At 42.9% G+C, this 19,937-nt stretch overlaps 1 protein-coding gene across 1 annotated transcript; it reads right to left on the reverse strand.

Moving 5' to 3' along the window:
* Positions 1 to 4,545: 4,545 nt before the first annotated feature.
* LOC308319873 (uncharacterized protein) lies at positions 4,546 to 9,559 on the reverse strand. Its single transcript, XM_080770101.1, has 6 exons — positions 9,431 to 9,559; positions 8,341 to 8,486; positions 8,059 to 8,202; positions 7,154 to 7,178; positions 6,911 to 6,937; positions 4,546 to 5,363 (listed from the first exon to the last, which is right to left on the reverse strand). The coding sequence occupies exons 1-6, from the start codon at positions 9,468 to 9,470 to the stop codon at positions 5,140 to 5,142; spliced, it is 606 nt and encodes a 201-aa protein (XP_080626227.1). The 5' UTR covers positions 9,471 to 9,559; the 3' UTR covers positions 4,546 to 5,139.
* Between the last annotated feature and the right edge of the window lie 10,378 nt (positions 9,560 to 19,937).

Raw genomic sequence — 19,937 nt, forward strand, 5'->3', positions numbered from 1 at the left:
GGTACTGGGTAGGTGAGCCTGAGAGATGAGATTCACACAATTAGTATTGACATCACATCCAGTTCAAGTCGGACTCAGAGCTGGTATACTAAGAATAGGAGGGGGAATCTGCATGGTTCAGTCTTACCGGATTGCCGCACGCCAGCCTGTCTCTCGGGAGAGTCTCTGAGGCCGCAGTCACACCTTTGAGACAGCCGTCTTATGGTTGTCTGATGAAAACCATCAGACAAGACAGCTCCCAATGCATTTCTAATGGGAGTCACGTGGTTTCATCAGACAAACGTGTTTCATGGGGGGGGGGGGGCAAGACACGAGGCATAAAACAGTTTGTAGGCGACATGCTGGAGAACAAGGCGGCACCAGACACAAGACAAAAAGGGTTGGGTTTACCCGCCAACCAATAGGAGAGAAGGTCCGTTTGTTACGCTGCACTGGGCGGTCTTTTCACACTCTGAGTCTGTTGTTTTTTTTCTGCATAGTGCAGACACGGAAGAGGAAAGCCTATGCACTTTCGTATTAATTTAAGTAAAGTAGTTTGGTCTGTTCCAGTAAGCAATTCAACAGGAAAATATAATCCCTGCCCGTCGTGGCCGAACAGAAAATTAAAACAAACGTTATAATTCAAGGTGCATGCATTTTCACTCCTAATGCTTACCGGTATATGATTCTGCCCTGTGTTATGATCTGAGTGCCTATGCTGTAGCCTACTTGTACGACTGTACGTGAATATACAAATGTACTAGATATTTATCGTGTACACACGCACACCCAGCATTGACAGAATGGACCGGAGCTACTTATAAACTGAAAAAGTCGCTTGTTTAACGTGCCACGGCTGTGACAGCTATAGCAGCTGCAGCTGTCAAACTAGCAACAGGCTAGCTGTAAAACTAGCAACAGGCCAGGGCTGACAGTCCGAATGTCGGCAATCCAGTTAAAAAGCACATCAGTAAAACTGTGTATCCGAACCTTAAAATCCATATGCTGTCTGCAGTGGTTAAAAAACAGGGCTTAAAAAGAGCTTAAAAAGACGGAGCTTCGTCATTGAGCTGCTGCTGTGTTTCAGGGTTGAGCTGCTTAACGTTGCATCGTTCATCGCTGAAACTACGCGACTATATTAAAATTTCAAATACTGTCTCAGCAGAATGATCATATGATTCATATGATTCATATGATTCAAAATCATATGATTTGGTTGTTAAAATAAAATAAAACTGTTAATATGAATGAACATGTTTTCAGTTCGCATGGGCAGTGCGCATTGGACTGGAGATTATGAAAGAGTCGTAGCCATGACTTATATTTCTGAAAATGCTACTGCTCGCAAACAATCATTTTGGGCATGAAATGTTATGATTCCCCCCCTTTTTTTTCTCTCATTTTTTTTAATAACATTAACATCGAGGTGTCCACTGGGCACTGGCAATGCCAAAGCACTCCTGAAGTAACGCTGAACGGTCTGACTGCAGATAGGAGAGAGCCGTGCGCCCAGGCGCCCCATGGCGAACAGCCTGAAATGTAGCAATAAAGTCGTGTGTTGTGGTAAAATGGATGCGCTTTATTAAAAATAATGGAGTCGTTGCTAAGCTCTCTCTGGCACGTCTCCCTTTCCCTCTTTCTCCTCGCCACCAACATCGCCAGGACAAGAGCCCTCTTTCTTCTCCAAAAAACCATTTTTTCACCACACACAACCAACAAGCTACTGTCTCCGGCAGCTAACAGCAGCAACAACAACGCAACACGTGGATCTGTTTCCGCATGTCCTCGCACCGCCCACGCAGGCACGCACCGCCCAGATTACGCAAAGCATTGTGGTACATTGATGCGGCAAACGACAAGACAGCTGAAACCATAAAACATTGATAAGACGGCTGTCTCAAAGGTGTGACTGCGGCCTGAGAGTGTGCGCCGGAGAGGACAGAGTCTTTTAAGCTGCCTGGGTGTGGTCGCGCAGCCGGTGTCCCATCAAGGCAGACGAGGAGCCGGGCTGGGATGTACCTCCCTTCCAGGACCCGCCCTCGTTGCCGTTGGCAACGCTTCACTCTGCCTGTCTCTCTCCCTCTCTCCCCGAGGTGGCTATGCCGTGGCGCGCGGTCCCGGACCGAGACGCCACAATATATACATTTCGGCCATTTAAAAATAGCAGTTCTACAAGCTCAAATTCAAGGCTTCAACATGGGGCGTGGAATTGATAGAACATTTGTTATGTCTTGGGTGAACAACGTGGTATAGGTCTACTGTATTTCTTGGCTAAAATGTATAGATTGTTTAGACCAGTTAGTTCCCAAACTTTTTCATGTCAAGGACCCCCAAATTGACCCTCATTAGCCCGCGGACCCCCCATTTAAAAATAGATACCACGGCTCTAGCAGTGATTCACAAGCATTTTCATTTCAAGGACCCCCATTTTTATCTCTGTGACCCCAATTTGTATTGAAAAATCAATGTATTTAATTGTGTACAAATGGAACCAAATGGACCCGCCATATAGGGTCCATTTGTACTCTCTGAGTTACAGACCCATAAGGGTCCATTTGGTTCCTAACTATCATTTAGCTGGCCTGGGGACCCCCTGGAACTCCCTCAAGGGCCCCTACTTTGGGAACCACATGGTTTAGACATGCTGTCAAAGACTCACACCGGTCTCTGTTTCTCCTCCCAGGATGTCAACACTCCTGCCAGGCGTGCTGCTGACAGAAGTTAATTGCCTCGGGCAGGAGGGCTGACAATGAGGAGCCACTCAGTGCAACACTTTTTTCAGTCACAGTGAGTTTACAGTTTTACTTAGTCATGCACTGACTGACGAGCGGTCTTTCACTCCTTTGTAGAGGCCTACGTGTGCTGCTGATCACTTTGGACGACTTACATTGGCATGGGAATACCCGGTACTTTCCAGTTGTTATGTCATTAGAGTAGATACAGTAGCCTATAAGACAAAAATGCCAGTACAAATGCTCTGGCGTGATATCTTTCCACACAATCATGGCAAAAAAGTGTTAACAAAAGTGTAACTAATAAAGTACAAATTCCTGTTTGTGTTTGATTCTAGAAGGGTTATCTATTTATGTATACTGATCATATAAACAATTTAGGTATGGTTTGCACACTCAATTCATAATTGACGTTCCAATTTTGGAGCTCTGGCTCATGGACCAACCCTGGTGGAAAAGGGGACTGTGAGTCCAAGGACGACAATTGATCAAGATAATCAATAATAAAGAAGGTTTTATTTGTCTCTCACTCATACAGGTACAAGCAGCAACATGTTGGGTTTTGAAGAGATGAAAAGGTTTAAAACATAGGCTACAGGCAAGACCACTCTAAAAATAACTTTAGCAGCTAATAACATTGAGAGGCAGCAGTAAGGAATGTGCAATAAGCAGTCTTTTGTGTTTATCCTTGACATTCTTCTTCCGGAGTTTCCTTATAACCAAACATCAAATAAATCTAGTCAACTTTACTAAAATAGAGGTAGAGTGTTTCAACTGTAGGCTAAAGCTTTTGTTGGTTACGGGGATGAGACATAGCTTAAGATTGCTTAGAAGACGGTACACCTATAAACATGCTGCTAAACAGGGGTGCATATGTTTGGTCCGACAGACATTAATTAGTCTGACAAATATGACCAGTGTTCATATTGTGGGGTTCACATTTCAGTGCAATAATCTATAAACAATGTCGAATTAATAGCACCTAATCTTGTATTTTATTATGTATTATTGACTAACTAGTCTTTCCTCTACAAAACTGTTTAAAATGTTGTTTTCTTGCTGTTCTTCAAACAGCGGGAGAAAACGTTCCTTAATGTAAAAAAGAAACACAAACTTTGAACAAGAAAAAACTGAATTTAGCGGAGGACAGTATAGCACATTTAGAAACCAAGAGAAGCAACATGCAGCCAAACAGAAATGTACACTTTTAGTTTGATTTAAACATCAACACAGTAAATAATAATAATAATAATAATGTATGAAGCAGGAAAAGAAGGCAGTTTAAAAGTAAAGACAACTTATCCACACGCATCGCTCCCACATTACAAAGAGGTGTTTCTATGGTCATGTGACATAACCTCTTAAACCCTATAGGTTGACCGGTCGGAGTCCCTCAGGGCTCTATAGTAGTACCTCCACTCTACATTAAATATCAAGCTCACAATGTGTCGCAGTAGATCTGCAGTTTTCTCCACAATACAGATGTTTTTTAAGTGGTTTAAGTGCCATGGTGTGGTTAGAATATTCAAATAGTATGTCTTTTTATGTCTATTTTTGGTTTGAGTCAAAAGCCCCAATCAAAACACACCATTTTTGTGACATGATAGCCTATTAAGTCACAATAGGCTTATTAGCCAGGGATCCTTTTAAGTTAAAGTTTTGAAATCATAGTAGCCTACCTGATGAACATGTTTTAGAGGGAAAAGAACACACACACACACACACACACACACACACACACACACACACACACACACACACTTTAAGAACCGCTGGGATACAGGAGGCATAACATCAAAATGCTCCTACTTGATGTGATATAGTTTAGAAACAAAAGGAGAGGAGACTGGAGCAACACGGACATTTAGAGCCTTTTATTAAGGTGCTGAGTATACAAAACGACTAACGTTTCGACCTTGCGGTCTTCATCAGAGTCATGGGTGGTAGCATTTGGGCATGTCTTATATACAGGATGGGCTATCAATGAGCCAATGACAGGAAACCATATGACATGTAATAGCCCGTTACTACCAGCAGTCTAGGTAATGTAAGAGGGTGGCTATGGAAATAACGCTGCTGAACAGTAAAATAAATAAAGTAAAACAGTGATTTAACCATAAAAAAGCCATCGAAATTAAAAAACAGTATTTAGGAACAACAGTGCACATACATATTTAAGGGCCTTGTGGCCAAATAAATAGAAAAAATAAAGCAGAGGTACAGAAGACAATAAAGCAGAGGTACAGAAGACAATAAAACACTCTCAGGGCAAAAAACAGAAGATTTCAGGGACCGTCTAAAAAGGGGGAAATTTAAAATTTACCTGTGAAGCACCGGATCAGCCGTTTTAGGCTTGAGGCGCGTTGGTAGACTCCCTTTGTATAGTTTAGAAACACTTTCATTAAAAAAAGAAACACACACAAACATTTTATGAGATGCTTGTTTTCACAGCGCTGTAGGAGCCCAGGTCTTCTGCAGTGCCATCATGGTGGGTTTCAGCGACCGCAGGGAAACTCTGCCGGCCTTTCCGCTTGGACAGCCAGAGACGGTAGACGAGATACGAGAGGACGGCGGCTCCAACGGCACCAGCAACCCCCAATACAAACTTCCATGGTTCTGGACACCAGCCTCCGAGGCAGGTCAGAGGAGGACCTGAGTGCAAAATAGAAGAGATGACATCAATAGTCACTTGACTTTGTGAGCTGATATGAAGGTACAATCCGCACTTTCTGGGTCTGTCTGTCTGTCTGTCTGTCTGCAATTCGAAACTGGCCCCCCGTAAAATATCTGAAACCCCCCCCCCCCCCCTTTTCCCCTCACTATATAGGTTTATTTTCCCTTTTTACCTCCTTTATGATGATTTCCTGTTCTGTTCTTTGTCTATATAGAAGTGTCTATTTGTACGTCTCTAAATGTTTTGATGCATTGTAAACAAGTGTAATGCTTAATTGGGTCGTCTGTCTGTCTGTCTGTCTGTCTGTCTGTCTGTCTGTCTGTCTGTCGGTGTGCTCCACCGGTCAATAAGGGACCACTGTTCTTGATGACGTAACTATTAGTATGTTTCAAGGTTGGTATAAGGTCAATAAGGGCTATGTTGGTGTCCTCCACCAATAAGGGGCCACCATTCTTGGTGACGTGACTAATGCATAGTTATCTTTCCTTTTTTAATACTAGATCTTAGATTAACAGTTTATTCACCACGGTATATATCATAATCTATCAGGTTCTTTTAACCGGTGATGCCAGTGGTGAACGCATCTCATGGCGCGCTCTGCTTGCACACAAGCAGGCCATACATGGCCTACCTGCACGTGCAAAGGTGCAAGTTGACACCTCGACAGAGTGCATGTCTAGTTACAGTATAACAGGCTTGAAAGAGACTCCTAAAACCTCTAGGGAGTGCAGATTGTATACCTTCCCTTATAATACACAATAACTGAATCTGCATCAATCCGTAGATTCTCAAACTTTCCCAGAAACGTCCTCATGGAGTTGAGCGAACATTTAACCCATTGAGACCCGAGGCCAATGCTACAAAATGTCTTCTGAATCAGTAGTTCTCAAACGTCTTCACGCCAAGTACACCCAAAAAATGATATATTTGACCCCCACCTGAACATGTTTTTATGGGTATATATAGTCGGTGGGAGACACTTGCATTGGTAAAGGAGATTTTTTGCAGAGTGCGGGAGAGTGTCAGTCAGCAGGGCCGTGCAGAGAGTTCGAGGGGCAGGGGCTAAAATCCCGTAAAAGAGGGCACTTTTGGACAACAAATAGCGATAATAGCAGATCTACAAGCTCACAACACGCTTGTGGATCAGCTATTTTCCGGGGCGCAACCCAGCACTCTTTAGCTATAGAGATGCGGTGTATACGACATGCATTTCTAAACGAATTTGTTCAACGCAAAATACTACTCTCAAGTTCAGGAGACTTCGGGAATTTTCTTTCCTGAAGGCTGCCTTCCGGCGTGGCATGGAAAGGAGAGGAGGGCATTTGCATTTCTTTCACCACAGTAAATGCTGCAGTTGTTTTACAGACGGGTAAAAGGGCAGGGGCTGAAGCCCCCTCTGATGTCAGTCAGTGTTAGCGGACGTGACTCACACCTCCAGTAAAACTAGACCTCAAACTAGACGTTTGAGGTCATAATATGGTTGATGGAATTCACCCAAAATCTCAGAGTCATGCATGTCACTCACCTTTGGTGGTTCTTGCTGAACAGTTTGCTGTAAAAACAATAATAATAATAATAATTTAAAAATATCGTTGAGTGAAAACAAAAAGACAAACAATGACAATATTTGGATATTTGAATAACTGGTTCTGAAGAGTCACTTATCACAAAATAAATCATATGAAACACACAATGCGTCAGACTGAAAGAGGGAAATGAAAGCTGTATTTATGCATGCACGTCACTGGAATACATTATTAACTCTCACCTCTGCACTCTGCCTTATATGAGATCTGGAAGAGAGAGAGAGAGAGAGAGAGAGAGAGAGAGAGAGAGAGAGAGAGATTTTAAAATTATACAAGTACCTACATAATGTAGCCTATAAGCTTTTGTCTTTGACAGATTTGACAGCTGATTATGTTTGGTTTTAAAGGCTGGAACATGTCCAGACATGTCGTAGCAGACCGAGCTCACTGAGAAATACAACACCACGGTATTATCATTTGTTCCTAACCAAAACTGTACTGTCACATTTAGTGCCGTTTCAGTGATTCAGTTGTAGGCCTACAGTGTAGGCCTAGCCTACAGTGTAGGCCTACAACTGAATCACTGAAACGGCACTAAATTAATTGGCTATAACTCAATGTTTCTCACTAACCCACTAGAGTTTGACTGTTTTCTTCCGTGCTGCAAAGTAACAGTACAGCACCGAGCCAATGACATTGCAGATGGCAACTCTACAGCAGTATTCTCAATGTTGGCCTCTCTGTAAAGTCAGGAATGCTGTTCAATGGCCCTAGCGTCCTCCTACAAAGAGTGCAGCATACATTCCATTACGTCACTCACTACTACTACTACTACTACTACTGTCTAGATTGGGCTAATCTTCAGATTCAGTCTACTGTACCATCAGAACATTGTTTTCTTATTTAATATGTACGGACTGTCAGTATAGTTAAGGGTTTAATGGTTAATAACCTCTTTTGTACAAGAGTGTAGAGACATTTATCAGAGGACAGACTGAAACGAGACATGATGTGAGACATAACCGGAGTCAGGTTAGAACTCACAGGGATCAAGAAGAAGAAGAAGAAGAAAGGATATAATGGAGCATGTCGGACATGTTTAAAGTTTAAATAGTACTTGAATTATGTTAAGTTCATCATTTCTCACCCGTTCCGACAAACACTCCACTTCAGCTGTCACACGCTGCAGACAGACATTCAGGCCGATGCTCTGATTGGTCAGATGCGTGACGAGTGACGCGTTCCTCTCAGAACCAACGGCACTCTCAGAACCAACGGCAATGACGATCCTCTGTAGACAGACAGGCAGGCAGGCAGGCAGGCAGGCAGGCAGGCAGGCAAACAGACAGACAGACAGACAGACAGTGTCAATCAATCAATCAATCAATCAATCAATACGATTAGGAGATCAAATAAGATGGTCACTCACGTTGCCATCTTCCCAGGTGGTGTCACAGCGATGGTAGGGAGGAGGCTGGGACAGCCGGTAGGAGGCGGAACCGTCAGGATGGACGGAGCTCACACATGACACACTGCTTCTGACCGGGCCTGCTGTTACTACAGACACCAACTCAACTGTACACAACGCAGACAGACAGACAGACAGACAGACAGACAGACAGACAGACAGACAGACAGACAGACAGACAGACAGACAGACAGACAGACTCATTTATTTGGGTATTTGGGAGTGTCCACCTGGGTAACAAACGGTCCCTGGTTTGATCACCGGCCCTGGCAATGTTAAGTTGGGCAATGTTAAGTTGCCCAACTCAAAACCAGGGGCGACCGTGTATCGCCCCTAGGCTGTGGAATGGCCTACCTCTCCACATTAGATCTGCCCAGTCCATTGGGGGTTTGAAGTCTTTGCTCAAGTTAAGACCCATTTATTTGACACAGATTTTAGCCAAACTTAATTTTATGTTTGAGGCTCCTATACACAGGTTTAATGTTTGTTTTGGTAAACGCCATTGACAATGAAGGGAAAATGTACGTCATAATGTAAAAACTCATGAAATCATAATATTGTCTCTTTATTGTTATAGGTGTAATGTTATTGTTTACATCACCATTACATCACCTACTCAACATGAGTTAGACTATATTAGCGCCCCCCACTTCACACGGGTGTGATTTGTATTAACTACATGACTTTCATGACTTTAGGCTACATGTCTTTCTTCGCACTGCCTCTGGTGTCTCTTATCTCTCTGCTGCCTGCGTCATGTATGGCATGCTATATACCTGCAGTCTACCCCCCCCCCCCCCCCCCAGTACAACAAAATAGACAAACAGGTATTTGCTTATCAACTTCGTAGCCTACGCAATTAGGCTTAAGTCACATTTTACTCCTGTAATAGTTTACTAGCTCTGGTCCATACAGCTCTTAAATGCCGATGGAACGGCAGCACAAGCAGTAAGGCTATATGTATGGTCTATGGACCAGAGCTATACTCTTTTACTTTGTTCAGAATAAATAAAAGTAAAAAAGAAGGGCAAATAAAGAAAGTTGTAATTACCGATTATGAATATGGTTGATACAAGCCATTTGTTGTCCATCAGATGTATCGCCGAGGGAGGTTGAAGTAGATCTACAAAGGAATTATTAGTCTAATGTAAATAGTTCAGCTGTCTGCACTCTGACAGACAGACTCAACTGAGCGAGCAGTCAGAGTGAGCGCAGGGGTGGACCTACTCTAAGGGGTGGACGCATAGAACTCTCTCTCTCTCTCTCTTTCTCTCTCTCTCTCTCTCTCTCTCTCTCTCTCTCTCTCTCTATCAGTCTCTCTCGTGCCCTCTGCTGGTTGTTGTGTGATTGTGATTTTCTTCATGGTTTAAAAAATAATAATAATTAGGCCACATTTGTGATGACTGCTATTAGACTGCTATTATGTGCTATATGTTCGTTTTTTAGCCCAAGGAGTGTTTTTTGTGCAAAACTAATGCTTGGAATGGATTCAGAATCATGAAAATCCCCTAGTTTGACATGGCACATGCTACTTGAAGCTGAATTAAATGTAGGTAATTTTGCCTTATTTGTTAATGGTGGCCATATGGATTTTGGGCTCTCAAAAAATTAGCTCACATTTTTGCGAGGGGCATGGGTCCTCAATTTGTTTCCTTTTTTTAAATACATTTTTTTATTGAATTTTTATGTTTTCACATAAAGATTAATCAAATGTATACAGAAAAAGTGAGACAAACTAGAAAGGAAAATGTCAGCACATACACAATACAGTGCCCCGAAATGCTATCCTCTGAAGAAGCTGCAAGAACAGCGAAACATCAGGACCTTTTCGCTTTTAGAATAGAACCCTTTTATTTGTTTCTTTGCTTTTAAGTCTTGGTTGCACCTTTTAATCAATAAATTTGGTTTTTAATACAATGTTTATGGGGGGCCCAACCGGTAGCAAGACCACTCGCCCTTGGCGAGCAGTCTGGGCGATTGGTCTTGGCGACTCGCCAAAAGGGGAAGTCCACTCGTCCCGAGGGGAAGACCACTGGGCCCGGGGCGAAATGTCTTCACCTTTTGGCGAGTGGTCTTCACTTTTTGGCTAGTGTTTTCTTCACTTTCAGCAACTGCAGCCTTTGCTAGCTACTGTGCTAAATCCGTCTTTTATATAATTTGATCAATCCATGACATCCATGCGCGTCGCGGTGAAATCCGTCGTTTCTATAATTTGATCAATCCATGACATTGTTGTTAGAAGAACAGCTCAAATATTGAATGTGAAGACATAGTGTAGTACAAATCCTGGTGTGATCTTCTTAAAAGTGGAAGGATCATAACACACGTCTAAGGTATTTTTCCCCTGACTTTCTGTTGGTAAGGTTTTGACTCTTTCACATCAGTGCACGGCTGATTCAAGCCATGCATTTAGGGGTAAAAAGGTACCTAAGGTAATGTAAACATACAGCATTTTTTTTATTTAGCAATTAAAAGCATGGGTCTAAAACTACAAGTAACTTCATGGAATAAATTATAGCCTACTTGCAGTGTTAGCTGCAAGCAGTTTTACGCCACATGTATTTATTTGAAAACTCATTTCTCATTATTCAGGGGGTTTGCTATTCAGATGTAATTCAGTCAGTATAGGTCTATTAGAACTGTGATTGATTACAACAACAATGGCTACGTTTACATGAAGGGTGATCATTCCGAATAAATACTTCAGAATAAAATACATCCGATGTAATGTTTTTTGCCGCGAGTTTACATGGGAAATGGTCATTCCGAACGAATGTTTACATGGATCGTCAATCATCACTGCATACTGCAGCCTGCTCCACGTTTTTTGGGGGGGATTTCGGAGCTGCAAAATGCAAGAAATAACACACTTTATGTGCAAACTCCTCGGTGCGCCTTGGATATGAGCGCCTTGGAATTGGAGCGCAATGGAAATGACTAAATGTCAATGAGCATGCTCAGGGTCGAGTGGTCTTCCCCTTTTGCCGAGAAGGCTTCACTTTCTGGGGCGATTGGTCTTGGCGACTCGCCTCGGAAAGTAAAGACTTCTCGGCAAAAGGGGAAGGTCACTCGCCAAAGGTGAAGTTCACTCGCCGAGGCGAGAAGTCCGGTATTCGCCCAACCCTGGTCACAGCTGCACGCCGTAGTTGAGTCCACTGCTTATACCATCTCCACCACTGAGCCCGCAGATCCAGCAGCCGTCAACACCTGCAGGAGGCAGACCCACGCCAACACCACCACGCTGCTAGAGTGTTTGTTGCTACAATAAGCCTGTTTGTTTGTTTGTTTTAATGAATAACTCGTAACATAACATTTAATTGACATGGACATCGAGGAGGCCGTCAGTGTTGTTTTTACCAGGCTGGAGAAAAACAACAAAAACAAATCTTCTACAACAAGAAGCTGTGGAAACTTAAGTCCTCATGAGTCTGCGGTCTATCAATCAGGAAAACGATGCCTGGAGCCCTTGTCTGGAACCCTTGTCGGGAACTCTCCTCAGAACGGCGGTGGGGGAGAGGTACAGATTTGGCTCCCTGCCTCTCCCCGGCCTGTGGCCCCGGCAGACCAGCATTATTTATTAAGGAAAATTATGCCGGCTGTCCTTGATGTCTGGAATGCTCCTTGGGAACGCCAGGGGAGTGACCTCCGAACGCCGGGGATAGGGTCGAGATGCCTGGGGGGTCTCCCCGCCCGGTCAACGATAGTGGGCGCGCTATGTTGGCACAAATGAAAAAACAAAAAAAAGTAAGGGGAAAAAAGAAAAGAAATCCAGTTTTATTGGTCAGTTTATATGCTTTTTGTCCTGTTTCTTGTGTTTTTTGCCTCCTGTTTTTGTCTGTATTGTACCGTTATTGTCTGTTGCTCCCCTACCCCTTTCCCCAAGAGGACCACAATGGAAACAAGCCTAACAGCTTTCTTGTGAATTTTATCCTTTTGAAATATTTTTCAATAAAGTAATCAATCAAAAAAAAATCAAAGCTTTCCAGCTACAGCAGCAGAGGCTCCAGGCGCACCCAGTCAAGGTGGTAAGGGCCCAACCCTGGGCAGCAAAATTGTATTTTAAATTTGTATTTATTGATTCTAAGTGCTCCCACACTTAACCCCCCTTCCTTTTGTTAGGACCTAGCCACCACCCTCACCATGCAACATCCCTCTGCACACAGATTTCCCCGTAGAGCCACATATGCACAAGTAGCTAGACCACCCTTCACCAACAGATATCCCCCTATACCGCTGTCTTCCCATAACCCTACAACATGCCCCCATCACCCTGTACCTCACAGCTAGCCCCCTCTTGGTCACCCTCCCGATGAAGCCACCAGGCAGACAGCCAAACTTTATTTTAAAATAATTCAGGCTGCATGTACACCATGGAGAGGTGGCTGACAGGGCGCTCCGGACAGGGTCCTTCCCTGTTGGGATGATGAGACGGGTGAATAAACTCACCACCTTCATTAAGCCCGCCTGCCCCACTGAGACCACAACACACACAACTGGATGAACACAAACATGCACATATTACATATTACAAACACACTACACAGACACCATAGACACACTCACACCAGACATACACCCACATAACCCTATGGCCTATATACCATAGCCATAGGATGGGCTCATACACGATACACACAATGGTCCTCATTCACAAAAGAGAGATACGCCACAGTGTAACGGAGGCGTAAACAGATATCCTATTTATCCGTCCGATCAAGCTACTCATTTTCGCCGTGCAATTCAAAGAGTGGCGAGTACCACAGGTGCGCCGCAGTCGTATGTCATACTGAATGCAGCGGGTGCAAAGTGATCGGAAAATCACCGACAACTTCATTTGCATTGACCCACGCCCCATTTCATACCATAAAAGGTCTCAAGCATGACTCAGCAGTTTGTGATATCAGCCGGCACCGGGCACCATGGCGGCGAGAATCAAAAAAATAAACTACAGTGCTGTCGAAATAGAGGTGACGTTGGACGGCGTAGAACGCCACAAAAATATTTTGTTTAGCAGCGTGAGCAGTGCACGGTTTCAGTCATTTCAACAAGGCAGATTGTTGGAAAGAAATTACTCAACAAGTAAACTCCGTCAGTGCTGTGGAGAGGTATGAAATATGAATATAGGCCTACAGCCCCTTCTATTAATTTGATACACGCATGGACCACAAACAAGCCCTTTATAGGGCTTCTATGTATATAATTTCTGCACCATTGTATTCGTATAGGCCTTAGGCCTACTAGGCTTATTTACAAACCGACAATGTTTATCATTCAATCTATTAAAGGACAGCGAAGGAGGTTAAGAAGAAATGGAGTGATCTCAAACTTGATGTCAAGAGGAGGCTGACCAGGCAGCGCCAGTCCATGGGTGCTACCGGAGGGGGGGGGGGGTCCGGGCGATGCACCACCACCGTCGCCCATGGACGAGCGTATCCGTGCCATAATTGGTACCAGTCTACTTGTTTATATCCATATATACAGTTACATTTGTGCATGATTGTTGTGTATTTTCTATAGGCCTAGTGAGTTTGTAGATTTTTGGTTTATGCTGGGGAACCTGGGGTTCAAGTGGTTTATAGTCAGAGTATCCTTATCTCTTTATACTTTATTGCATGCGTCAAGTTGCACACCACTGAAAAATCCCCCTCTCCCTACATGTTACAAAACATTGTGTTACCGCGGCGCAGTGTTTACCCACCTGGTAGAGACACTCTATAGATGTGATCACTTTTAAACGTAACGTAATATCAAAAACCAACAGCCATTAAGTCATCAATAATGTTTATAGATACATTGTAGTGAATAGATACGTTGTAGTGAATTCTAAGTAGTTTAGAGACAGTTGGAACTTGCCACGGGAGCCGTCGTCGTGCGGTCGAAACGAATGGTGTCGGTAGCCTATACTAAAACATGTTCTATAAACCTCATTGATGAATTAGTGGATTTTTTAAAATGTATATATTATGATAAGTTTCAGTGATCATATATCTATAGAAAAGTGTCTCGTACCATGTGGATATATCAGTCCATGGTGTTGTGTTGGAGTCAAGGAAAACGTTCCAATCGGCCTCTAGCTTGTTTCATTTTCTAAAGTAAAGGATTTGTGCCTGTGATCTGGCAAGCCACGACGCCTACTTTTAAATTAGTAGTATTTAAAGCATCTGCGTTTGAAAGCCCACCACTCCACTGTTTATATCCGGTTGGGAGAACTCTGAACTTTCCCCCGGCTCCACCCCCCAGCTATATTGACGCCCCTGTTGACAAAAGTTGGTGTCGGTGTAGCTATACCTTCAATAATGTGACATCCAGAATAATAATGCCATGTACAATTTTGAATGACTGAAATGTTCTGATTTTGCAGTTCTCCACGCTGTATGGAGAGGGCTAAAAGGCCAAATCCTATGGTCCAAGGTGGACCAATTCAAGGTCCTGACTATGGACATTCAGAGCCTTGCCCCAGGAACAAATTGGTCCACTGCGAAGTAAGTCTTGTTTTGTGAGCAAGCGTTGATATGTAAGTGTTTTTTATTTTGTGTGTGTGTGTGCATGTGTGTATGTTTTTTTGTGATCATTAGAATGTCTAGAACATTAATTATTGTGAAAGATATCCCCCAAATGTAAATTATTATTTTATTATTATTATTTTAATAATTATTATAAATGTGCATAAAAGTTGCAAAAAATAATTATATATTTTTTACATGATTTCCTCTGATAAGTCCTAGTAGTAAATAGTAGTAGTTTAAGGTTGAAATCGTTTCTTTGCAAGTAGAAATTAATCTGGGTTTTACATGGTTAAAAGTGTTACAGTGTTACACTCACACCGTGTTCACAAATTAAATGATCAATTGCAGATTGATCCCCTGGCATGGGATGCAATCATGGGGGCAGTGTGTAAAGATCAGGCACGTGCTAAGTATAAGATCAGCCAAGTATTAACACTAGCATGTCTGAAGTAAAATCAGACACAAGTATTATTTATTTAATTTATTTATTGCCAGCACCGTTGTGCTCGTTTAACAATGTTTTTGTGAATTGAAATGTGCCAACATGTCTGTTTCAGATTTGTGGACCATATCTCCCTTATGTAGTCCCCGACACTCTGGAGGAGATACACAACCTCAATGTCCAGAAAGCTGTGTCGTTGTTCAATGCCACGAAGAAGATGGGGGGGCAGGGGTTTTCTGCTCCTTACAAGGATCAGCTGGAGAGGGAACTTTGAGAGTTGTACCTGTCTTTGTTTTCTTTCAATCGGGTAAGAAATCACAGGTTCATATTAAATTTAAATTATTTGTAGAACTACTTAAAATTCTGAAAAGAACCCTATGTACACAATTGCCAATTTAATTTAATCAATTCTAACGCGTTTAATTGAAATATCAAGCCTGTTCTGATTTTGCAGTTCTCCACGCTGTATGGAGAGGGCTAAAAGGCCAAATCCTATGGTCCAAGGTGGACCAATTCAAGGTTCTGACTATGGACATTCAGAGCCTTGCCCCAGGAACAAATTGGTCCACTGCGAAGTAAGTCTTGTTTTGTGAGCAAGCGTTGATATGTAAGTGTTTTTTTATTTTGTGTGTGTGTGCGTGTGTGTATGTTTTTTTGTGATCATTAGAATGTCTAGAACATTAATTATTGTGAAAGATGGATCCAAATGTAAATTATTTAATTACATTATTATTATCATCGTCATTATTTACTGTTAAATGAATAAGACATTATTTTAACCAATCTGTATGGTAGAGTAGGACATCTAGCACATCCGCAGTGGCTGGAGGTGGGCTCCCTACTCTTTCATTGAGACCTAGGTGTCGGGTAGGACCGTAGAAGAGTGCATTGGTTGACAATGTTAATACAATTATTGGAAGAAGATGGCACACCGGAAATAACAGACCGCTGAATGCCATGATTGACCAATCTGTAGCCAACAAAGCTGAGTAATAGAGCTAAATGTTGACTGGTCTTATCAATTTAGAAGTTTACAGTCTCTTTATACAGGAGGGCCTTGTTTTAGTTTTGAGATCCAATATTAAACTCTAGTCATTCATTGTACTATATTTCTCTATCTCTTGAATTTCAGTTTTACAACTTCAAGCGTGTGTTTAGTGTTGTGGAGGCATCACTTTCCGCTTTGAGACGGGGAAACGAAAGCTCCAGTACCTCACGGTTCAGGACTTTCCCTCCTGTGCTGGACAGCTAATCAACAACTGGACAGTGGGAGCTGTTGGTGAGACCTCTCTGCTACACTGTGGCCATCTGCTCACACTTTGAACCTCATTGTGAATAATAGCATTGCTGCTATTAAACCAACAGTGCTCAAGGTCAAGGCCATTGCTGAGTACATGCGCAAAAGCACCCTTGGATCAAATCAACTGAAGGAAGCACAGAAGATGTTGGGAGTCACAGAACTACGTCTCATGCAAGACCGTCCTACTCGGTGGAATTCGACATACTACTGCATGTTGACCCGGATTTTGGAGACCAAAGCATCGGTCATCACCGCCATGGCCATGCTGAGTGCCTCTCCGACTGCAAGTCGCGGCGCCGGCAAGTCACTGCCTCCGATGCTGGAGCCCCAGGAGTGGGCCGACATGAAATCAGCCTGTGACCTCTTGGAAACCTTTGAAAAAGCCACAGTCATGCTTAGTGCTGAACGATATGTATTTTTGAATGTTCTTATTGAATGGTCATGTGCTAATACTGCGATTTCACATGCATACTTTTCACTCCATTTCCATTATTATTATTATTACAAACATATTATTATTGAGATAATGAGCCTAATGTTTTCTTTATTTTTCTCTCAGATATGTTACAGCCTCAATGGTGATCGTTGTGGCAAGAGGCCTGCAGAGAACCGTCGCAAGAATTGCAGGCAGGCAAAACCCTCCCCATCCAGACCACCTCGGTGACGATTTGAGGGCGATGGTGGACAGGATGCACTCGGAGATGGCCAGACGGTTTGAGAAGATCGAATTCAAGACGGTCACACTCGCCGCTGCATCAGCATTGGACCCCAGGATCAGGAAGGCTGGCTTTTTGCGGATGGAAGCGGCTGGTGATAAGGCTTTTCGCCACATCGCCGACGAAGCATCAAAGATAACATTCCCCGGCGATCAGCAGGCTCAGGCTGGACTGGGAGAAGGCACCTCTACACAGTCCAGAAAGGAGAGCACAAGTTCAGCCAGTTGGACACCGTTGCTGGGAGAGCTGCAGGACATTAATGCTGCGGGTTTGCACACTCGGAACACAGCATCGAATGCCACAGTTGAGATCCGTACCTTCTTGCAGGAGGCTCCACTGGCCGTCGATGGTGACCCACTCGGATGGTGGAAGGACCATTCTCACCTGTATCCCAGACTTTGCAAAGTGATGAAGACCAAACTTTGCATTGTGTCGACATCGGTTCTGAGCGAAGAAGTCGGCTGACGGGAGAGAAAGTCAGTCAACTGGTTTTCCTCAACGTTAACAGTCTACGGGCTCTAGCTAACCAAGCTAAAAAGAACTGGGAAAAAAAGAAAAAAACAACTGTGCACACTGCACAAATACTGCCACTTAAATTACAATGTCATGCTTTTTTTCCACATTTAATTTCTTGTTTATTTGAATTGATGCTTTAGCCTAATATACTATTACTATAGCTTGCATTTATTTTGTTTTGTATAGCTCATTTTAGTTTAGATTTTTGTCGCCATGTGCTTTTTGAGAGTATTTTTCAACATACTGCATTTTTCATTTCATTTCTTAATGTTCTTATTTTTGTTGCACTGTAGGATCATTGATGTTGTAATTAAGCTACTTATTTCTTGGTTTCAAAATAAAAAAATATTCTTTAACTGAATTTTAATTGTACATTATTTTATTTCAAATAACTGTCACACACAATTCAATTCAAATGGTTTTATTGACATGAGAAAACATTGAAGTATTTATGAACAGTTTGCAGAATGGGTACATTTCACATAAAAGCACGACCGTGAGCCAACTCAGCCGACATAGGTTTAACATAGCATTAGTTTTTTTTTAATTATCCGTTTTGCGGAATTATAGGTCAACGTGTAACTTTAATGTTTCCGTTGGTGTACTATACTACTGCCGTCCGTCACTGGACCATGCTGCGTGTCCTGAGTTACACCGATGCCTGCTGCTGAGTGTGCTGCGTGAGTGTCAGTGTTGCTACAGACAGTACAGTCAGTCACAGTGCTCGCTGCAGGGACTCACTCATTTCTGTGTGTTTTTATATAAAGTCCATAAAAACGATTGTATTATTTATTTATTAAAACGAAAACGTTCTGCGTGATGACGTGTAGAGATACACATCGATAAAACAAAAGCCAATAAAAATGAAGCTCACCGTTTAATTCCCCATATCTGCGCATCCGTTAAGTTGCAACACAGCTGCTACCAGTGGCGGAAACTCCGTGGGTTCAGAGGCGCGATTGAACCCCCTGGCATTTTGGCAAAGGCGCGACTGAACCCTGTACTGAACTGCAGTAAATTATGCACCCACTGACTGTCCACTGAAATGTCCCCTCCCCAGTGGTCATGTTGTCATGCACGTAGTGCATATACCTTTACGAGGAGTTACAAGATAGGTGTTGGGCCGCCGCGCATGCCGCATTCAAATGCTAATAAGGTGGCTTTTGTTCGAAAAAACAAAACTCGTTTTTTTTCCACCGCTGGGGGGGGGGGGGGGGGGGGCGCGTGGCTGCTTGAACCCCCTGTCGTTATAAGAACTTTCCGCCTCTGGCTGCTACTGATTACTCCGTTTTTATTTCCATTCAAGATAACATTCAGACAGTGTATACTCGGTTTCAACTTAATCATCACGCTAAAATATGTATCTGAAAACATTATAGGGTAGAAATAAGCCACATAACAGTAAACTGGTTGTGCTGGCCGAGCACAACAGCTGATTTATAAACAAACGCATACCACGCTGTTGCATAGCATAGCTACCGTCCCATCGCCTGAAGGGATGCGACACTCTGATTGGTTCAGAAACTTCAGACCAGTGTTCATTTTCATGTTGTTCACCATTTCCGTTTCACTGCGCCAAAGTATTTGTCAACAGTTTGCAGAATTACAGTATATTTCAAGCACAACTCGATACAAAAACGTAACTGCAAGTGAACAGTGCATTATGGTGTCACTGGATGTGCGCATAGGCATTAATTAGCAACCATAACCCAAGTGAGATGTATTTGTGCCCAGCCTGTGTTCCCTGCACATGAACCACTGTTCTCCACTGTTCTGTTTGGCCAGCAATCATCTTTATTTTCGGTTTAAAAACACTGCTCACTCCTCATGAGCATGAGCTCAGTTTGGGCCTTATTTTCTGTTTAAAAACACTGCTCATTATTATGTCTGGCTCTGAGGCCGTCACAAAAAGGGGGAAATCACACCGGAGGGCAATAAAAAATAAGTATTTATTCTACATACTTGTGGGATATTAAAGAATTGAAGCAATTTAATTAAAGTTTCCAACTTAGATTGGCAGGGAAACTTGCTGCCCAAAACCTAGAACCGAAACAAACAAACAAAATAACAAGGGTGCT

Source organism: Protomyctophum bolini (genome assembly GCF_963924005.1).
Source record: "Protomyctophum bolini genome assembly, chromosome: 8".
Lineage (NCBI taxonomy): Eukaryota > Metazoa > Chordata > Actinopteri > Myctophiformes > Myctophidae > Protomyctophum > Protomyctophum bolini.